Source organism: Excalfactoria chinensis, chromosome 12 (genome assembly GCF_039878825.1).
Source record: "Excalfactoria chinensis isolate bCotChi1 chromosome 12, bCotChi1.hap2, whole genome shotgun sequence".
In the NCBI taxonomy this organism is placed as follows: Eukaryota; Metazoa; Chordata; class Aves; order Galliformes; family Phasianidae; genus Excalfactoria; species Excalfactoria chinensis.
In genome coordinates this window covers 17799228-17816720 of record NC_092836.1, presented here as the reverse complement: position 1 = coordinate 17816720, position 17493 = coordinate 17799228, and the positions used below count along the sequence as shown (strand labels likewise).

Here is a 17493-nt window from a genome sequence, read left to right as displayed (position 1 = left end):
AAAACTAGAAATTTGATGGAAATCATCTTAAGTAAAAAGGCTTGATAATACTATTAAAGCCCTTGAAGCAATAGGTTAAGCGATGCCACAGTTTCTTATTCTCTTTTTCTGATATCTGTGCCCCAGTGCTGGAGTGCATGGACCTGTCTGTTCAGTTTCCTTAATCACGGGCAGAGAGATTTAGCTCCTTCCCTTTATGCAAGTCTCCTCTTGTTTCCTGGTACCCATTAGTGACCTTCTTGGGAGGGTTGGAAGCCGCAGGGTTTTCCCTTGAGGGACAATTCCTAATCCTTGAATAAGATGTTTACTCTTGTCTGAAACTGCATAGGGCTTGAGCAGTGCAAAACCCTAACTATGCTTCCTTCCCATTTGATTGCCTTCGTGTAGAGACATGGGTGTGTGAATTGCTTGGGGTGGTTCAAGCTGTGGCATGATAAGCTTCATCTCTAGTCACTTTCCCAATCTATTTTATCAGGAGCAGGTTCTGTTCCTTGTCCATATTTTGCAGTCCCTACAGTACATATGGATCTCCTGGCTTTTTTTTCCCACTGTTCAGTCCACCTGCAGGTCACAGTATGTAAGGGAAACGGTTACTGGTTTTTAAAACGGAGGACAGGTGTCTATTATTCCACTTTGAAAAATGGGTAGATTTGGAGCCATGGAAGGGAAAGGGCTCAGCAACTGTTGCACTATTTGTTTTGCATATTGGAAAACAAAAATATTTACCAGGCTACTTTCAGCTGCCAGCAATCCATAAGCTTGGTTTTCATTTAAAAAGCATTCATTGTACTTTCCTTGAGGATTTAGTGACATTTCTCAAAATTTTCCATGTACAATAATTGCAATTTTTTGAAATCAAATTTGGTTCTGACTCTGTGACCACAATAAAGTTTAAGAAACTATTATTAATTATGGGTTAAAAATATCCTGTGATTCTGGCTGCTTTGCTTGATTACTGGACGATACTGTTATCTTTCTCCCAGCTGTAAACCAACACTGTGAAGGCTGCTTTCAGACTCTTATGGGTTGTTCACAAAATGTCTGGGAGAGCTATTGCCCACTAGCATCAATTGCTCAGCTGTGCTACTGGGACCCTGTGAGGAAAAACTTGAGGATGGATGCCATGCAGAGCGAGAAGGTTTTTTTTGGAACCCCTTTCTCCTTCATGGCCTGTGTCTCATCTCTGTCTTCTCTACACTAAAGAAAGGGATGTGTTTCTTTTTGATGCTGCAGTTTTACATCAGATGGAGATCACTGTTGGTCAGAGGTTAAACTCTCCAGCCCTTCCTTAGTTTGAGATGCTGCTTCTTGTAGCACTTCAGAACTGAAAAAGGAGGTGTCTTGGTGAGGATAAAAAGCATTAAAAGTCTTCCTGCAAAGGAAGCCATCGTGCATCCTCGCTAACCAGCTCCAGGGCTGCTTATCATTTCTTCAAGGATAGGAAGAGAGAAGAAGATTCTTGGAAAGAGGATTCTTAGAAAATCCATACTGGCTTTGGAGACAGGGAGGTGACCTTTGGAGGCACTGGAGAAGATCTGATGTTTGCAGAGCTGGTCTCCAGCTCCCTAAAGACACCTGAGGAGATGGTCAGGACAATAGCTAGATGGCAGTCATCATAAGGGGTGTTTGCTGAGCGTAAGACCAGTGAAGCCACCCACATCATCATGTTGAGATGTGTACATACATGATTTGTTGAGGGGAAGTAACTTCCACAGAGGATACTTCTCAGCTTTCAGACATGGTGTCCTGCTGACACGGGGAAAGTATGTCTGTCTTCTGTCTGTCTGGAGCTGATTCATGACTGACAGGTCATTGATGTGCTTTTGGGTAATGCTGACTGTAGGTCACTGTTTACTGCCACTAAATTTGGAGCTCTGGACTGTACGTTCACAGTACCTACCTTGTTAAAAGCCCTCAGATGTCCTCTAAGAATAGAAATGCTAAAGTTATGTTAACAAAAAAACATCCCCTTCCCCCTCCCCCCCCCCCCCCCCCCTTTATTTTTCCTCTCACAGAGGAGTTGTTGCCTTTCCATTCTCCTAGGACACACTTTGGCACTTTATTCCTCTGGAATATTAGCTCTGGAGGTGAGCTAATAACTGCCTTGATTTATGAGAGAACAAGGATTCATCACTGCTTTACAGTGAGACTCGAGGGGTTTTGAAGAATGATGCCATAATCCAGCTGCAGTTACTGATTACAATGCAGAAGTGGTCAAGTAAAATTTGTGATTTGCCATATGGAAAGGAACTGTGAGCTACTCTTAATCCTAGCAGAGGTACAAGACTGCATGAGATGGAAGGCCATAGAGGAAAGGCCCTAAATGTATTTGTCTGTTTCCAATTTGCCACTTTAAAGAATGGCTAAAAGGTGCCATGTGATTTTTTTTTAAGTCCAGCTTCCTTTATCCAGCTTCCTTTTCAGCTTATGGCCTGAACTTTCATAACTAGATTTGTAAATAATTCATGAAGTGTCCTAACTATTCTCCTGCATGTTAAACTGCATCAGCTGGTGTAATTGCTTGCAGATATTGCGTAGAACAGCAAGGGAAAAGCCACGTTTCCTTTGTATTTATTGTATTTCACTCAGCTTAGCTACTGGAAGCAGCCTGAGTCAGCTTTCACACCCTTAACCTAAAGCTGAGTTGTTTAGGTTCCTAGTAGAACTGGTTGGGAGTCTCTTGATGATTATTTGTTAGTAAGTGCAGCATTACATAGATGATGACTTTTAATGGAGAAATGTAAATTTCAGTTATAATTATCGCAACCAATACAGAATTAATGTGCTGCTTCTTGTAGAGAGATACCTGCCCTAGTGCAGCCTGGGAACAGGCACTAAGGCTGTGGTGTGAAAGCTCTTTCCTTCAGATCCAGTCCCACAGGTTTTCAGACCTCTTTCTATCTCAGTGTTGGAACTGTTGACTCTTCTTGGATAGACTCATGGGGTCGGGTGTACTCTGAGTAGTGGGTGCTACTTTTTTTCCTTTTTTTTTTTTTTTTTTTTTTTAATTCACAACACAGGTTGTTTGCAGTTCAGACATAAAATGTAGGGGGGGTTGGTTGTTTTTCTTTCATAAGGGGGCACCGGGTGTCCAGGTTGCTAGAACTGATTGGACTGAATTGTAGATCTTTTCTCCTGAAGCCAGTTGACAACTTTGAACTATCTTTAAATCATACTTTTGTGGTTCAGATTCACCAAGAGCTTTTTACAAATGAAATGCAGAATCTGGTGCTCTCCACATGGAAGACAAATTCTTGAATCTATCTGCCTGTATATCGACATAAAAGTGGGCTCTCAGAAGTATACTTATGCGTACATGCTGCTGATCTCTGCAGCAGTGGTAGACGCTCCCAAATGGCCTCACTCAGAAAAGAGAGGTAGTGTTGAAAGGCAGATCCTGCAAGCCTCATAGATGCATGGAAGTGAGGGATCTGAAGTGGGTTAATGGCACCGGTACCTATAAATCCAGTGTGCTAGTCTTTCACATGGAACAGCTACCTACAATGTAGCTTTAAAAATAACAGCTGCCTACTAGATCTCCTAGGAGGTCTGGCACTTGTACAATTGAATGTGCTGAGGCCAGACAGCAGAAGGAGGTCCATGAGTGCTGTTGCCCCACTGTCTTTTTTTTTTCTTCTCCCTGTTCCCTATCTCGTTTTATTTTTCTTTGGCTGTCTTTTTGTTACTGAAACACAACTCCTTTGTGCCTGCAATCTTTCACAGTTGCTTGCTGAAGATGAGTGATTCATCAGGCCCAACCTGGTTGAATTTTGCAAACCAGTCACCAAAGTTAATCAGACCAAAAGGAAAGAGAAATGGGAAGGGAAAAACAAACAAAAAAGCCCCAGAGCTAGTTCTAATTTTTTAACCACCCCTAGGAATTTAAAAATGCCTCTCAGTCTGGGTTCTCCATCCATCCTCCTGTCTTCAGTGGGGAATCTGAGGACAACCTAGGTGATGGGTTTTGAAGTGCAGCTTGCCCTGTTGCAATGCAGAAGAGCACCTCTGACTGGTGCCCATGGCTCTTCCATGGCGCCTGTTTGTGTGGGAGCTGGGAGGCAGGCGACTGCGGTTGCAACGTGCTAATCACTTCCACTCGGATTTGTTGTGTTACACCAGCAAGGGCTGAGGTGAAGGGACCAGGCAGCTACTGACATGGATCATGGTGCTCTGCTGTGTAATTAGGAAGGAACTCTGGGGTTCTTGGTGCACCAGTGATTTCTCAGGCCTTAAACATAATAAAGACCTCCACCCACTTAAGCAGTGAATTAGCATCTTCCTTTCTGATCCTGAAAGAGGATGAGAACTTGCTGGAGGCCTGGCTGTCTGGTTGGGGAGGTCCAGGGCATGACTATATTGGGCAAGGCTGATGGCAAAGTCATTGCTGTGGCTGGAAGGACAGATTTAGGAGGAGGGAAGACCACGAGTGGGAGTAGAGAGCCTAGGGGCGCTCTGTGGGAAGGCTGTTGCTTCCCACTGTGGGTGAATCCAAGATAGTGTTGCTCACATCCACTCTGTGACTAAGTGGAAGCAGAGTTGCTCAAGCACTGGCAATGGGGTGTGCCTCTTCCATGTGCTGTGATGTGCTGTGGGTTCCCAGGCTGTTTTCTGCTTCCGTGCTGCTGAAGGATACCCTTCTGTTCTTCTTGTCTGGTGGCAGTGGGTGAGCTGGCAGAGGTACTGGGATGAGCCTACTGGCTTTTAGGCCTGTCATGGCCATGTGTGCTTTAGGGACGAGTGAAAAGGGGAGCATGGTCATGGTTAATTTGCAAACAGGTTCATTCTGTGTATCCATGGTGCTATTTGCTCTAGGAGTTACTATGAGCTCATTGTGGACATGGAAACACATTAAACGCTGAAATCTTCACACCACCAATGGCCTTGTTCTGGAACAAAGAGACTAATTAGTAAGAAAGCTTCAAGGGATTACATATTGTCTTGTAGTTCTTTCTAGCCTCTGATTCCACACTGCATTTCCTTTACTCTTCCTCAGATTAGTTTAGTTCTGTTTTGGTATGTTTGGTTTTTAATAACATTATATCAAAATAACATCTTCAAGTGATCTTAATTTAAATTCCCATGATACTGTCAGGACTGTATGCCAGACCCTCAGCTGCTATGAATCAGCAGCAAGTCACTGACATGAGCAGGTCAGTGCTGATTTATTCAGCCAAGGATCTGGCCCACCCTTGTTTGAAAGCAAAACCCATTTCCTCACCCTGGTACTGAAAAGTTACACAAGATGAGCTTTTTAAAGCCACCCCCTTTTAATTTTCACCACTTGTTTTGTTGGTGTTTTACACTGCTCTCATTCTTTGCTGGGGCAGTGAAACTTTTCTACTGGGAATCACTTCACTCCAAACTCACAAGACTTGACACAGCAGTTTTGAGAGGATGGGCTTGACATTGCATTGAATATGAAAATGAGATTAGCTTCTGCAAAATTAGACTTCTGACTGTATTATTTTATTTCTTTCTGCATGTAATATTCATATCGTACAAGGGGGAGTAATTCCTCCTACTCTTTTCTTTATATGGTGCTTCCAGATGCCAAGGGTTGGTGCATGACTGCACTCTTCAAGTCAGAGAGCACCTGAAGAGCTGGGTACCCCTTGAGACAAACAAGGGGATTCCAGATTGGCGTTTGTGCAATTTTTCTGTAAGAAATACCTTTCAAAGGCTGAATGAGTGTCATTTTATTTTTATGAAAAAGCATCTGCTTTCCATAGCACAGCTGTAATTTCTGTTGGCACTGTCAGTCTCCTTTGTTTGAACACTGCAGATGGCAGCTCCATCACTGACTGCATCCCTTTCTCATGGGGGCTGACACATTAGCATGTGGGAGAAGGAGCCCAGTTCTGTCTTCCAATCCAAATGGTTCCAGGAACTCTTCTGCCTGGCTTGGGGCTGGTGAGCCCCAACTCTGCCTTTGGACAGTTTGAAAATGAAATTACTTGGAAAACAGAAGGCATTGGCAGTTAACAGCCTGTTACCAGAATACCAGAACCTGCACCAACAATGTACAAGCCAGGTGAGTGGATCACAGATGGGGTGCTCCTAAAGTGAAAGGCCAATGTATGTTCATGTTTATGAGCACTGCTCATAGAAACTGGCCCTGCACTGAGAGTTGATGCTTACAGTCAGTCCAATATGGATTTCTTTTTCCTCATGGATGAGTAATTTTTGCACTCTCCATTGTGAGGATTGGACAGCAGCAGCTCAGGTAGAGGCTGCTGTTAAATCAGTTGCCAGACTCTCATGGTTCTTACCGGGGCTTACCTCCTTTCCTTTAGGCTAGCTGCATGGAATGGTCTGGAATCACAGAGTTTCCTTGTGCACTCTTTTTTTCTGATGTTTCTCAGACAAGTTGTTATGGCTGATGCAACTTTGAAGAGTAGTTGAGGAGGACAAAGTCACGAGTAGATTTCCTGGGCAGGCTGTAGAGTCTCAGTCCCTGGAAGTTTTTTGGAAGAGTTTGGCCTTGTGCCTCAACCATGTTACACAGTAGTGGAACCTGTTTTAAGACAGAATGCAAACTTGTCTTTGCACCATTTGTTCACCTCTACTTTGCAAATAGTATTTTCTAGTTAACTGGTAGTGACAAATACTCATGGAATACTGCAAGTGGGTGAGTAAAAATCAAAGAAGTATTTGGAAGTAGTTGCTCCTGGTATGCTGGGTTTGAGCTTCCAAACAAGAGCCCCAAATAAATGTGCAAGAAGATGGCTTTAGCTGTGGGTACGTTTTGCTGAAAGGGTGTGGGCAATAACCCCATGTAGAAACCGTTAGTAGGCCTTGCAGGCTCTGATGTGGTCACAAAACCACAGGTTTCTTTTATATGTGAATGCAATCACTGGCTTTAGATATGATCTCCTTTTTTCTCTTCTTGTTTTCTAATGTGAAGGTGAAGGTTTTTTTTGTTTTGTTTTGTTTTTTTTCTTTAGGTTACTTAATCACTAGGGAGGGGTAGTGCAGGCTTCTTGGAAACTCAGATGTTTTGCTCTTCAGTGTTGTTCTTCCCCTACTTATGGACAAACAGATCTGGGTAAGGAGAATCAGTCATGAGGCTTGAGGAGAGCTACAGGCATGAAAGAGAGCCTCTGAAGACAGTGAATGTAATGGCAGAAAGGTGGCATTTTTTCAAGAGATTTGTGCATTGCATGAGCAGGGATGATCCTGCAGCCTTTTCTCCAGCAGGTGACTGCAAGTTTCATTTATACTTTGCTTATTCTTTGTGACCAGAAAGTGTTTCTCTTCCCAGCTCTTAGCTCTTCCTTTGCTATGAGTCTTTTGATTTTTGTTGTTGTTGTTTTTCTTTTTCCTCCTCAGCTCTTCACACATGAAGCACAAAGAAGAGACCTGATGTGCCTGCTACCCCATTTGATATCTTCACAGCGTGATTGATGCTAGCCAGGCTTTGAAACAGAGGCAGATGTGCCACAGGGCCTCCTCAGCAGCTCTCCTGTCCTGCTTCTGTTCCAGATACATGCATGCATTCAGTGCAGCCAGCCTGCTCCCTAATACCATGGCTATGGCTTCAGCCAGCCAGAAGTGATCTACAGTTTGCCTCTTGTGACACTGAGTCACAGGGAAGAGGAAGATCTTGGTTTACTGTCTCATAGGAAACACTTCGGCTCCAGGCTTCCTTGAGCTGTCTACACCTTACCACTCCCCACAGTATGACAGTGAATGTTCTCATGGTGCTGGTGGTTGTTTCCTGAAGAAGTATCAGCTATATGAGGTGGAGTCGGTTGCTTCGGTGTTCCCTATTCACAAACAATATTAAAAATGCTTCACTAAAAGTCATGACTTGTGGCAGAGGATTTCTTCCTTTTAATCTTTGGCAAGCTTTATCTGTTCAGTAGTACGGAAATATGCATGAATGATGGAGAGAGGCACTTCTTTGCTACCAAAAGAAATGCAGCATTCTGGGTAAAGAAGAAAATTCTGTGTTGCTTTCATCAGTAAATGAAACTTCAGAAAAAGTCTCTCTCAAACACATCATTTTGGAGGAAATTTTCCACATTTTTGGAGGCACTGGATAGGTCTGCATTGGTCTTGGTACAAAAATGTCTCAGCTCTCCACAGCTGCCCTGGAAACATCACTAGAATAGCCTTTACTGAGAGATGTTGGCTTCCTTGCTGGGTTGACAATGCAGCCAGACTCAGTGGGATTTCCTCAGCACTGTGTGTTGTGTTGTGGCTGCACAGCAGAATCTACGAAGACGGAGGTCAAATTAAATACCCAACATTTTCACAATCAAGTGTTTTACTAATGGTAATACTTCAAAACCTTCACAGTTTAAAGCAGCCTTTAGATTCATCAATCTTAAGAAAAAAAAATTAGCGTATTGCATCAGAGCCATAGAGAACTACATTGGGAAAACTAAGAATACAACACCAGCTGTGTCTGGGCAGTATTCCTTCACTCTTTTACTGTCGGCTCACCTCTAGCAGGTAGCACATTTGGAGCTACACTGACAGTAACACTCACACATCAGGTGCTCCGGATGGTGTTAGGAGCCATTAGGTGCCTGTTTTAGGCATCAAGGGAGAGGACTGTTCAGACAGCCTTCTTGTTTTATTTCCTCCTTTCCCAATCAAGATACTGAAGTCCTGTAGCTCCACCTGGGCAGGTCTGGGTTGGGACTCAGAGCACTCATTAATTTTACATCAGTGGCTCAAGTGCCATTTGAAGGTAGTGGTCCTGGTGGCATTCAAGATGATGTCAAACCCCTACAGCCTCTTTCTAAATGCTTGGTGACTCCTGTCTCTCTTTCTGGGATCTGCTGTACTGCCGACCATGTTTTAACAAAACCTACTGGGCTGGAAGGTGCAGCTGTTCCAATCACATTCACAGAGGGCTCATGCTAAACATAAGCCTATATTATGTTTGTTCTTCTGTCATGCTTATATTTGTCTTGTACTTTGTCTGGGAATTCAGATTGTGTGTCTTGGCCTGCCTCTGTCATATATATTTAATCCTGGTTTCTTTGCTTTCTTGCAGAGACTTGCTAGGGAACAAAGCGAAGGGAGAGTCTTGGTGAGACAATGTGTAGGGAGAGCTGACAGCCAGCCAAAAGCCCCATCCAGCCACAATAAGTTTGTAGGCAGAATTATTTTCTTAGCACCTCATCATGCTTCCTGCAGAAGCTTGGGCAGTCAGACAGGTTTTCCATCCTGGTAGGCTAGAAAACGTGGGGTGGTTATTTAGACAAGATGGTGAATATTACTTGATGACTGCCTTGCAGAGAGGGCTGCCGATAGGGGACAGGGGAGAAAAAGTCTGGAGGCATAAAAAGAGGAACACTTGAGCCAAATCAGTACTGGGTATTTGAAGTCAGATTCCCGTCTTTTTCCTGTGCCTGCTAATTCTAAGTCCAAACTAGAGCAGGTTTGCCTACTTTTACAGCTGGATCTGGGAGATGTGTAAGTGCATGTCTCGGGCTCAGCAGAAAGCAGGAATTTTCATAGGTGGTGAGCACAGTCTAACTGCAGGACTGGCTTTGTTCTGGCAACATCTCTCCAAGCCTTGATCCTGTCTGGTAGTACTTCTACACTGAGAATTACGTGGAAATAAAAAGTTAGAGTTCGGATGGTAACTAGCACAAGAGAAACCTGCTACTTGTTTCTGACATACAGGTCCACTATCAGTTTTCTTGTGTCAGTCCTCTGCCAGCGTCCAAGGGTCTGCTGGGGATCTGCTGCATTCAGGTACTGGTATGGAACTGCAGGGACCTTCTGGATAGAGGGGATTGTGTGCCCACCCCCACCCTGTATGCTCATGCCCTCATAGAAAGAATGACTGACCCATGCAGAAAACACTTCTGACACAGTTTACAGCCCAGTGTTAAAATAATGCTAGTTGGTGCCGCTTCCTCCATGGAGTTATGTGTGGAGTGACAGCTTGTGCGTGATGCTGCTGCAATCCCCTGTGATTGTGAATGGCCTAGCTATCTTGATGTGATAGACTGGAGGACTGCAGTTCACAGAGAGACCTGGGATCTTCTTTTCTTCCTCTCTATGCTCTTGCAAGGCACACAGGGCTCTAATTTATGTTCCCACAATTCTCAATTGGCAGCTTGGTTCTGGCCGACTCTATTGTGCCTCACACCAGCCTCCAGAACACCTGTGTCATGGGGTGATACCTTTCTGCTGGGAAGCCTGTTCAAGTTTCTGTCTAGATCCTCAGGTAAGGTTAAATTTGTTTTTGTTTCTGAAACACAGAGCAGTTAGAAGCAAGTGCAGGGTCACAGATGGAAGCATGGCCTTGCAGCAGAATGCAGCATCCTTTTCTTCCTGCCCTAAACTGTTGAGTATCATTTGCAAATACAGGGATAAATTTCACTGGATAAAGTGATGTCTGAGCATGGATGGAAAACAGATAAAAGCATAGCGTAGGTGACCTACTCAACATATGGTTAGATAAATGTAAGCATGTTTTTTAACAGTGACTGTATAACAGTTGGCACCAATTACCAAGGGATATGGTATTTTTTTTCCTGTCACTTAAAGCCTTTGAAGAAATGGTATATTTTTGTCCCAGCCAAGGGTTGGTTTTGGGAAATCAGAAGAAATTCGAGGACATTTCTATGCAGTGTAAGTGATCATTAACAGTCTTGGCTGGTCTATTCAAATTTGGAATTCTAAACCCTGTCCTTTGAAAGGTGCTTGGCATTCTTTATAGTAGATATCGCTGTCTTTAGACAATCCTTCTTTCCCTCTCCTCAACCTATTTTCCCAGTATATTACTATGGGCAGGTAAGCACATCTTAATGCAACCAAAAAGCAGTCGAGAGATGTATTTATTAAAGACTTCTGAATGTCTGTATAATGTGGAGTGGTATCTTACACCAAACACAGAGGTTGGTGTTTAAAGAGGCTTTGTACTGAGGACATGGCTTGCTAAGAATTTCTTCTGGTAGCAGTACGATCAGAAGCATCTACCATTCACACCTGCTGCTTTTTTGTTTGCTTCTTTACTTCTTTTTTCCTTCCAGCTGCAATTGGCAGAGTTCTTGGTTAATCTCTATCTATAATCATTTCCTCCCACCTGATAAAGAAGATCCAAATCAATGCCTCTTTCTAGAGTAGCCAGCTTATCCCCTAGCTCCTACACTCTTCAGCTGCTCTTGAGACACAAGATCAGATAGCCCCACAATGAGAGCTATGCCTCAAAGTCAGTGTGGTCATTTTTTAAAAGCATATTTGATTTTTTTTTTTCTCTCAAACTACCTAAGCAAGATCTCATGTATTTTGGAACCTACTGACTTCAGCAATAGCTGCGAATGTGTCTGAGAGATGCAAGCAGTTGCTGGAGATCTAGTATGTAGTGGATTGTGGGGAGGAATCCTCAGGTACAAAATTACATCTGCTACAATGGCATTTCAACTCTAGCTCTAGATTTTTGTTTTTTCTTCCTCTGCACACCAGGTCCTCTGGGAGTGCTGCCCCTCCCATCCGAAGACCCAAAATGGCTGTAAAAGGCAGTAAACGGAACAAAAACATGAACTCGAGCTCCCATTATTTCACATGATATTCTGGTGTAGAATACCGGCAACAAAAAAAAATCACAAAACCACAACAGGTATACAAGGTCCCGTTACGATAACATCTGACAAATAGAAAGCAATCACTGCACAATGATTTATCATTTAGTCATTTTTATCTCAGCAACAAACCAATCTGGGCAGCTTCCCTCAGGATTTGTTATCTTGGTTTCCAAGTTGTGTACCAGGCTTTGTACAGGGCAACACTTTTTAAAGTTTAATTTGGGAAAATGTACCATAAAAAAGACATTGAATTGTTATTAAATGGAATGTCTTAAGTTTTCCCATGGAGAGAAAACTTAACTAGATCAATTATGTCACAGTAATCTATGTTTGTTGTCATAAGTAAGTTTGTTTCTGTGTGGTGTGTGGAATTTAAACAATCAATTTCTAAGTTTTCAGGAGTCAGAGAGGTCACACATGCTTGTTGTTACGCTCCTCAAAGCTCCCAGCCAAATGTGCTGACAGAATAAAGCATTCCCAAGTGCTTCAGCACTGCGGAGATCTTCTGGTGAGTCTTGTTCTTTCAGTCTGCGCTGTTCACACTCATCATAGGGGAAAAGGTGAGTCCTTAATATGTGTTTTATTGTTGTTCATATACACTGTCAGGTTAAGGTGGACCTTAAGCCCCCTGTCACTGCTAAATTGATATGCTAACATATATTTAGAGCTCCTGCATGTGCAAGATGTCTCTTTCCATGCTGACTGAATGTGTAAGATGTCTCTTTCCATGCTGACTGAAACCAATATGCTTTTATTTTCAAATACTTAAGAGCTGCTCAGATTTGATCTTCAGTTTGTTTGACTGTCCTGAGCCAGTACAGCAGGTGTTACCCCCTTGGGGAGTATCTGCTCTGAAGCAGATGTTGCTCTGTGTGAATCAGTTTCCCCCATTTCTCTTTTCTGTATGGATGTGGATGCAGTAGTAACAATCTCTTGCTTTCACTCACATTTTAATGCTATTTGGAGACAATTCACGATTGCCCCCTGGCAGTTGCATATACTATTGTAATTGAAAAATGTCTTAGAGTACATTTTCATACATAATGCTGTTTTGCCAAGGATCTCTGCACACTGGCTTACAGATCTTTCTGTCAAGGACTGAGATGATCTGCTTTCAAACTGACCAAAGAAAAGGTCAGATGCTGAGCTCTTCCGTGTTGGGATCCCACAATCAAACATATAGTGCTGCTAGTTTCCGAAGATAGACATTTCATATATTCTTCTATGGTAGCAGTGACCTCAAACTGACCATCATTTCTAACAGCTAGGAGGGACTCTTGTGCTATCCTACTTCACACATTGCTGGAATCATACAATGGCTTAGATTGGAAGTGGCAATCAAGACCATCTTGTTCCAACCCTGCCCTGGGACCCACCAGAGCAACCACATCGTGGATTCACCAAGGGAAAATTGTACTCAACCAACCTTCTATCCTTCTATGATGGCATCGCCAGCTGGATAGATGGGGGGAGAGCAGTGGATATCATCTACCTTGACTTCAGCAAGGCTTTTGATAACAAAGCTGAGAAAGTGTGGGACAGATGCGTGGGCAGTGAGGTGGGTTGAGAACTGGCTGACTGGTTGAGCTCAGAGGCTTGTGATCAGCAGTGCAGAATCACAGTTCAGTTAATTTGAAACATTCAAGTGTACCTGTTCCTGTTGTGGGCAAAGCTAATCTTGCCTTCTGGAAGCATCTTAAGAATTAGCATACCTATCTAGCTTGTTAAAAGGAGGATTAGCCCTGTCATTAATAAGCAAATGTGTGTGAATGAGAGAGGTGGGGTCAAGATCTCAAGACAGCTGCAAACCTCTCTTCAAATACTGGGCATAGTTTACCCAAATGATTATAAGGAATGTGTTCTATTGTTCTAATGTGTTAGGGGAGAAGGATCCCAGTGTATTTGGTGCTGTGTTAAAGAATGCATGCTTCTTAATACCACATTGTTCTTAAGGAGTTTTATTTGGGCTGCAGTTTGTCTGGTAACATTTTGAGGTTGCTTTGTTGTTTCTTTCTGTATACATGTTCTAGAAAGCCAATTTTATCACAACTGAATGTTCAAATTGAGAACTTGTGGGTAATGGAAGGTGTCGAATGCACGAGGTGTTGCTGTGAGATGTTACCCTACATTTAGCTCCAGAAAGAGAGATGCTGCTTCTAGGTATTTCTTTATTGCAAAAGAAATGATTTTAAAAACTGCATAGACCTAAAACTGTACAGGAGCTTGGTGTTTATGAGTTTAACCCAAATATCCCCAAAATGTTAGCACAGATGACCCATTGAGTGTTAATTGTAGTACTGAATTTCATTTACAGGCTCGTGGTACTCAAAACAGTTTCACAGGAAATGCTGACTTAATTGTGTCTTCTCTGAGCTGGGGACATTGGTTCTAGAAAAATAAAACTAAGCACCATGTGAAGTCTGCATGGCTTGAGAACTCTTTTGTTGTTGTTGTTCCTGTGTTATCAGCGGGTGTTTAATTTTTCTCTCTAAAGTTCAAGTGGGGAAAACAATCAGAATTTGTTGATTTGTTTCCAAAATGTCTTCTGTCATCTTTGCTGAGCAGGACACTTGTCTATCCGTGTGACTACGCTACTTGTGCTCTTAGTGGAACTCATGGTTTCGTATTGCAAGGGGAAGGTGAACTTGTAAGGCGAAAAAAAGCTATTCTGCTTTGAGCTGACCTTCCCTGCTTGCTCTAAGACAGTTCAGTTACTTTAAAATGTTTCAATCAACTAGTCTGAAAAAACAACCTGGAAGACAAAAGGGGGCAGGGTAAATGCCCCGATGGATGGAAGTGATAGGTGGAAAATCCTTCTACTCCTGAGAACTGAGAAATGGTACTTCAGAGGAAAGGATAAAGAGCAGCTTCCCTGGACAAGTCCATCTTGGCCTGAAATTTAGCACCAGGAGACAGGTGAGACATTCCTCAGTCAGCTCTTGAGGGAGGAAATTGAAAGCAGAGACAGCAAGAGGTTGTGGGACATTTGAATTGCTTTAGTTACTCAGTTAATTTTGCACCAGTGTTGGAGATGGGAAGATGGAGAGTTCTGATAATGCAGTTCAGATAATGGACGGTTGCTGGAGAGTCCTCAGGACCTCCAGAACACTTTGGTGACTTGCCTGATAAAATGACTGCATTGAAATCAAGGCCAGAATCTTTACAGGAGTCTTTTGAGTGATGGGTTCAGGAAAGATAGCAGCTTATTCTTGTGAAAGAGAAGTTTGCCAAGGCAAACCTTGCCTGGTTTATTCTGCTTACTGTGCATGGCTTTGTCTTAAAGCACTTTACTCTGCACTTGACTTATATCTAACTTAAATCTATCCTCTTTGAGCTTGAAACCATTTCCCTTTGTTCTGTCACCTCCCCTTTTTTCTTGTCGCTCCCCTTTAGATACTGACAGGCCACTATCATGTCACTTTGCCGCCTTCTCCATGCTGCACAGCTCCTCTCAGCCTGTCCTCACAGGAGAGGTGTTCCGTTCCATGGACTGTTTTTGTGGCACTTCTCTGTATGTGCTCCAACAGATCAATGTCTCTCCTGTACTGTACTCCTTATCTGGATGCAGTGCTCCAGGTGAGGCCTCACCAGCACAGAGCAGAGGTACAGGATCACCTCCCTGACCTGCTAGCCATACTGCTTTAGATGCAACCCAACATACATCTGTCTTTCTGGGCTGCAAGGGCGCAGTGCTGGCTCATGCCCAGGTTCCCATCCACCAGTACCCCAGGTCTTTTCTGGATGGGCTTACTCACTCAGGAGTGAATGGTGATTCTTTCCGTCTTTCACCAGGATTCAGTTTCCAGGTTGGATATTATGCACTGCAAAGTCCAAGGGTAGGGTTTGTGCTAGCCAGCTTCCTGCCAAACAGATTTGACAAGAGGCAGTATCTTGCCCACATTCCCTCCTCCTAGTTGGAGTGTTTACTTTCTATTCAAGTACTGAAGCACTCCTTCTGTATTGCTCTGATTTCCAAATTGATGGAGTTCAGAGACACGGTGTCTACAGAGAATGTGGAGTTTTGTGTTGTATTTTTAACAGTTCTGTCTATTTCTGGGGAACTGTGACTGTCATTTGGCAATATGCCTGGTACTCATGCCAGCCAGCACCCACAGGTGTATGTCTGCCCACCATTGACTCAGCCTCTATAAATTCCTGCTGAAAGCTTTGGTCTCTTCTCCTTTATTTAGTATGAGTTGTTCAGCTCTGCTGGAGCCTGTTTAGGGACAAGGCTATGAGCTTAGCCCTGACATGTTACCCACGTCTGCACAGATGAGCATAGACAAATCTGAACTTGTTGCCTGTGCAAAGATACAGACAAATGTGAGCCAGACACTGAACCTCTGAGGATGGCGTCAGCCACTTGTCATTAAATCCCATCCACAAACAAGAAAGTAGTTAGGATTTGTAGGCACCTGCACTATTCAGGACAGCTTTCAGATGCAGAATGAGAAGTAAAACTTGGAGTCTCAAGGGGCCTAACCTTTCATGGTTACTTAAAAGATCATTTTTGAATTGAGAATCTTTGGGGGGGAAAAAAAAAAAAAAAAAAAAAAAAAAAGTGGAAGTTCAGCATATATTTGGAACCTACCTAAAGAAAAATGGCTTTATTCTGCAATAATAATATCTCAAAGAGATACTGCCTGTCTGTTTGCTAAGATGGTGTTTGTGTTGGGAAACTGGGAGGTGTGGGCTGTGCCCTGTACAAGCACAACCCCTGGACTGGGGTCTGGCTTTGACTGGAGCACAGTTGTGAGCTGGGGTGTGGGGAACTTATTGGGATCCAAAACTGTATTGAGGGCTGTTTATATAAGAGGCAAACTGGTGACAAAAAGGAAGGACTGAACCCTTAAGTTTGCAAAGAGATCCCTTGAGCAGTGTTGTGCCTCAGAAAATGCCAGCTGAGACAGAACAGTTTCATGGGAAAATGCTAGTTTTGATGAATTTCAGTTGCTAAAAAATACTGGATGAAAACGTTTTGAAAACTGTTTGACCTTCTCTAAATGGCAAAGTTTCAGTGTTTTTAGGTCCAAATGCTGCTTCATTCTGATAGTTAGCATTAATTGAAGGTTAAAAAATGTTGGAACTGAAATGAAAATCCTGAAAATGAATAGAAACAAAATGTTCTCTTCCTCTTTTCGTTCCCCAGTGTTCTTATTTCTGGGGAACTTGGGGAGGATATATATATTTTTTAATATAATTTTAATTTCTCTAAAATGGGATATTTAAAACCTCACAAACTGTTGTGGGAGGGCATCCCATACAACTCACTGGCCACCTTCTTCAATGCAGGCTCAAGTACAAAAGTGCTCTTTTAATTTTCAGTCTACTGCCATACCACCACCACCATCTCTCTTTGATGGTGTGGGCCAACATCATAGAACAGGAGGAAATACTTTTGGAGTATCCCTTGTAAGCATCTACCAGCTTCAGAGTCATCCTGATACTGTAAGCACATGGCATCTCGTGGTCAAGACTTAGATGATGTCCTTTGTAAGCAAAAGAGCCTCAGTTTAGCAAAAAAATCCAATTTTAAATGGAATAGCAGGCTCTTAACAAACAAACAAATAAAAAAAACCCACAATCAAGGTACCAGACTGCATAATAGATATTAACCATGCTCCTAAGTGTCTTCCTGAATGAAGGCCATGGCCTATTGATTACAGATGATGTATTAACAGCATAATATTCTCAGAAATGATGAAGTCTGCATCTAGGCCAAGGTTATCCGCAAGGTACAGCAATGCAGATTGACATGGGAGTTACAAGCATGATATTGGACAGTCACACTAACAGCACATGGCTCCCAGCAACCCACACTAACAGCCCCCACTCCTCTGAGCTGCACGCACACCTCCAAGTGCCACATGAGTCCAGCACAGCGGGTTTATCAGCACCTTGTCCTGCCAGATGCAATTCTGAGTGGCAAAAACTGCTACCG

At 43.0% G+C, this 17493-nt stretch overlaps 1 protein-coding gene across 2 annotated transcripts in view; it reads left to right on the top strand.

Annotated features, from left to right (window-relative positions):
- Positions 1–13915, top strand: part of DUSP7 (dual specificity phosphatase 7) — a 46242-nt gene extending 32327 nt beyond the window's left edge. Inside the window, exons 4-6 of one of the 2 annotated variants that reach the window (XR_011905101.1) lie at positions 7330–10192; positions 11952–12112; positions 12635–13915. Coding sequence is in view for 1 of the 2 variants with exons in the window: in XM_072347169.1 (XP_072203270.1) it covers positions 7330–7363 (34 nt within the window). In the remaining variant the exon portion in view is untranslated. The other variant, XM_072347169.1, reaches the window with a different exon arrangement.
- The last annotated feature ends 3578 nt before the right edge of the window (positions 13916–17493 follow it).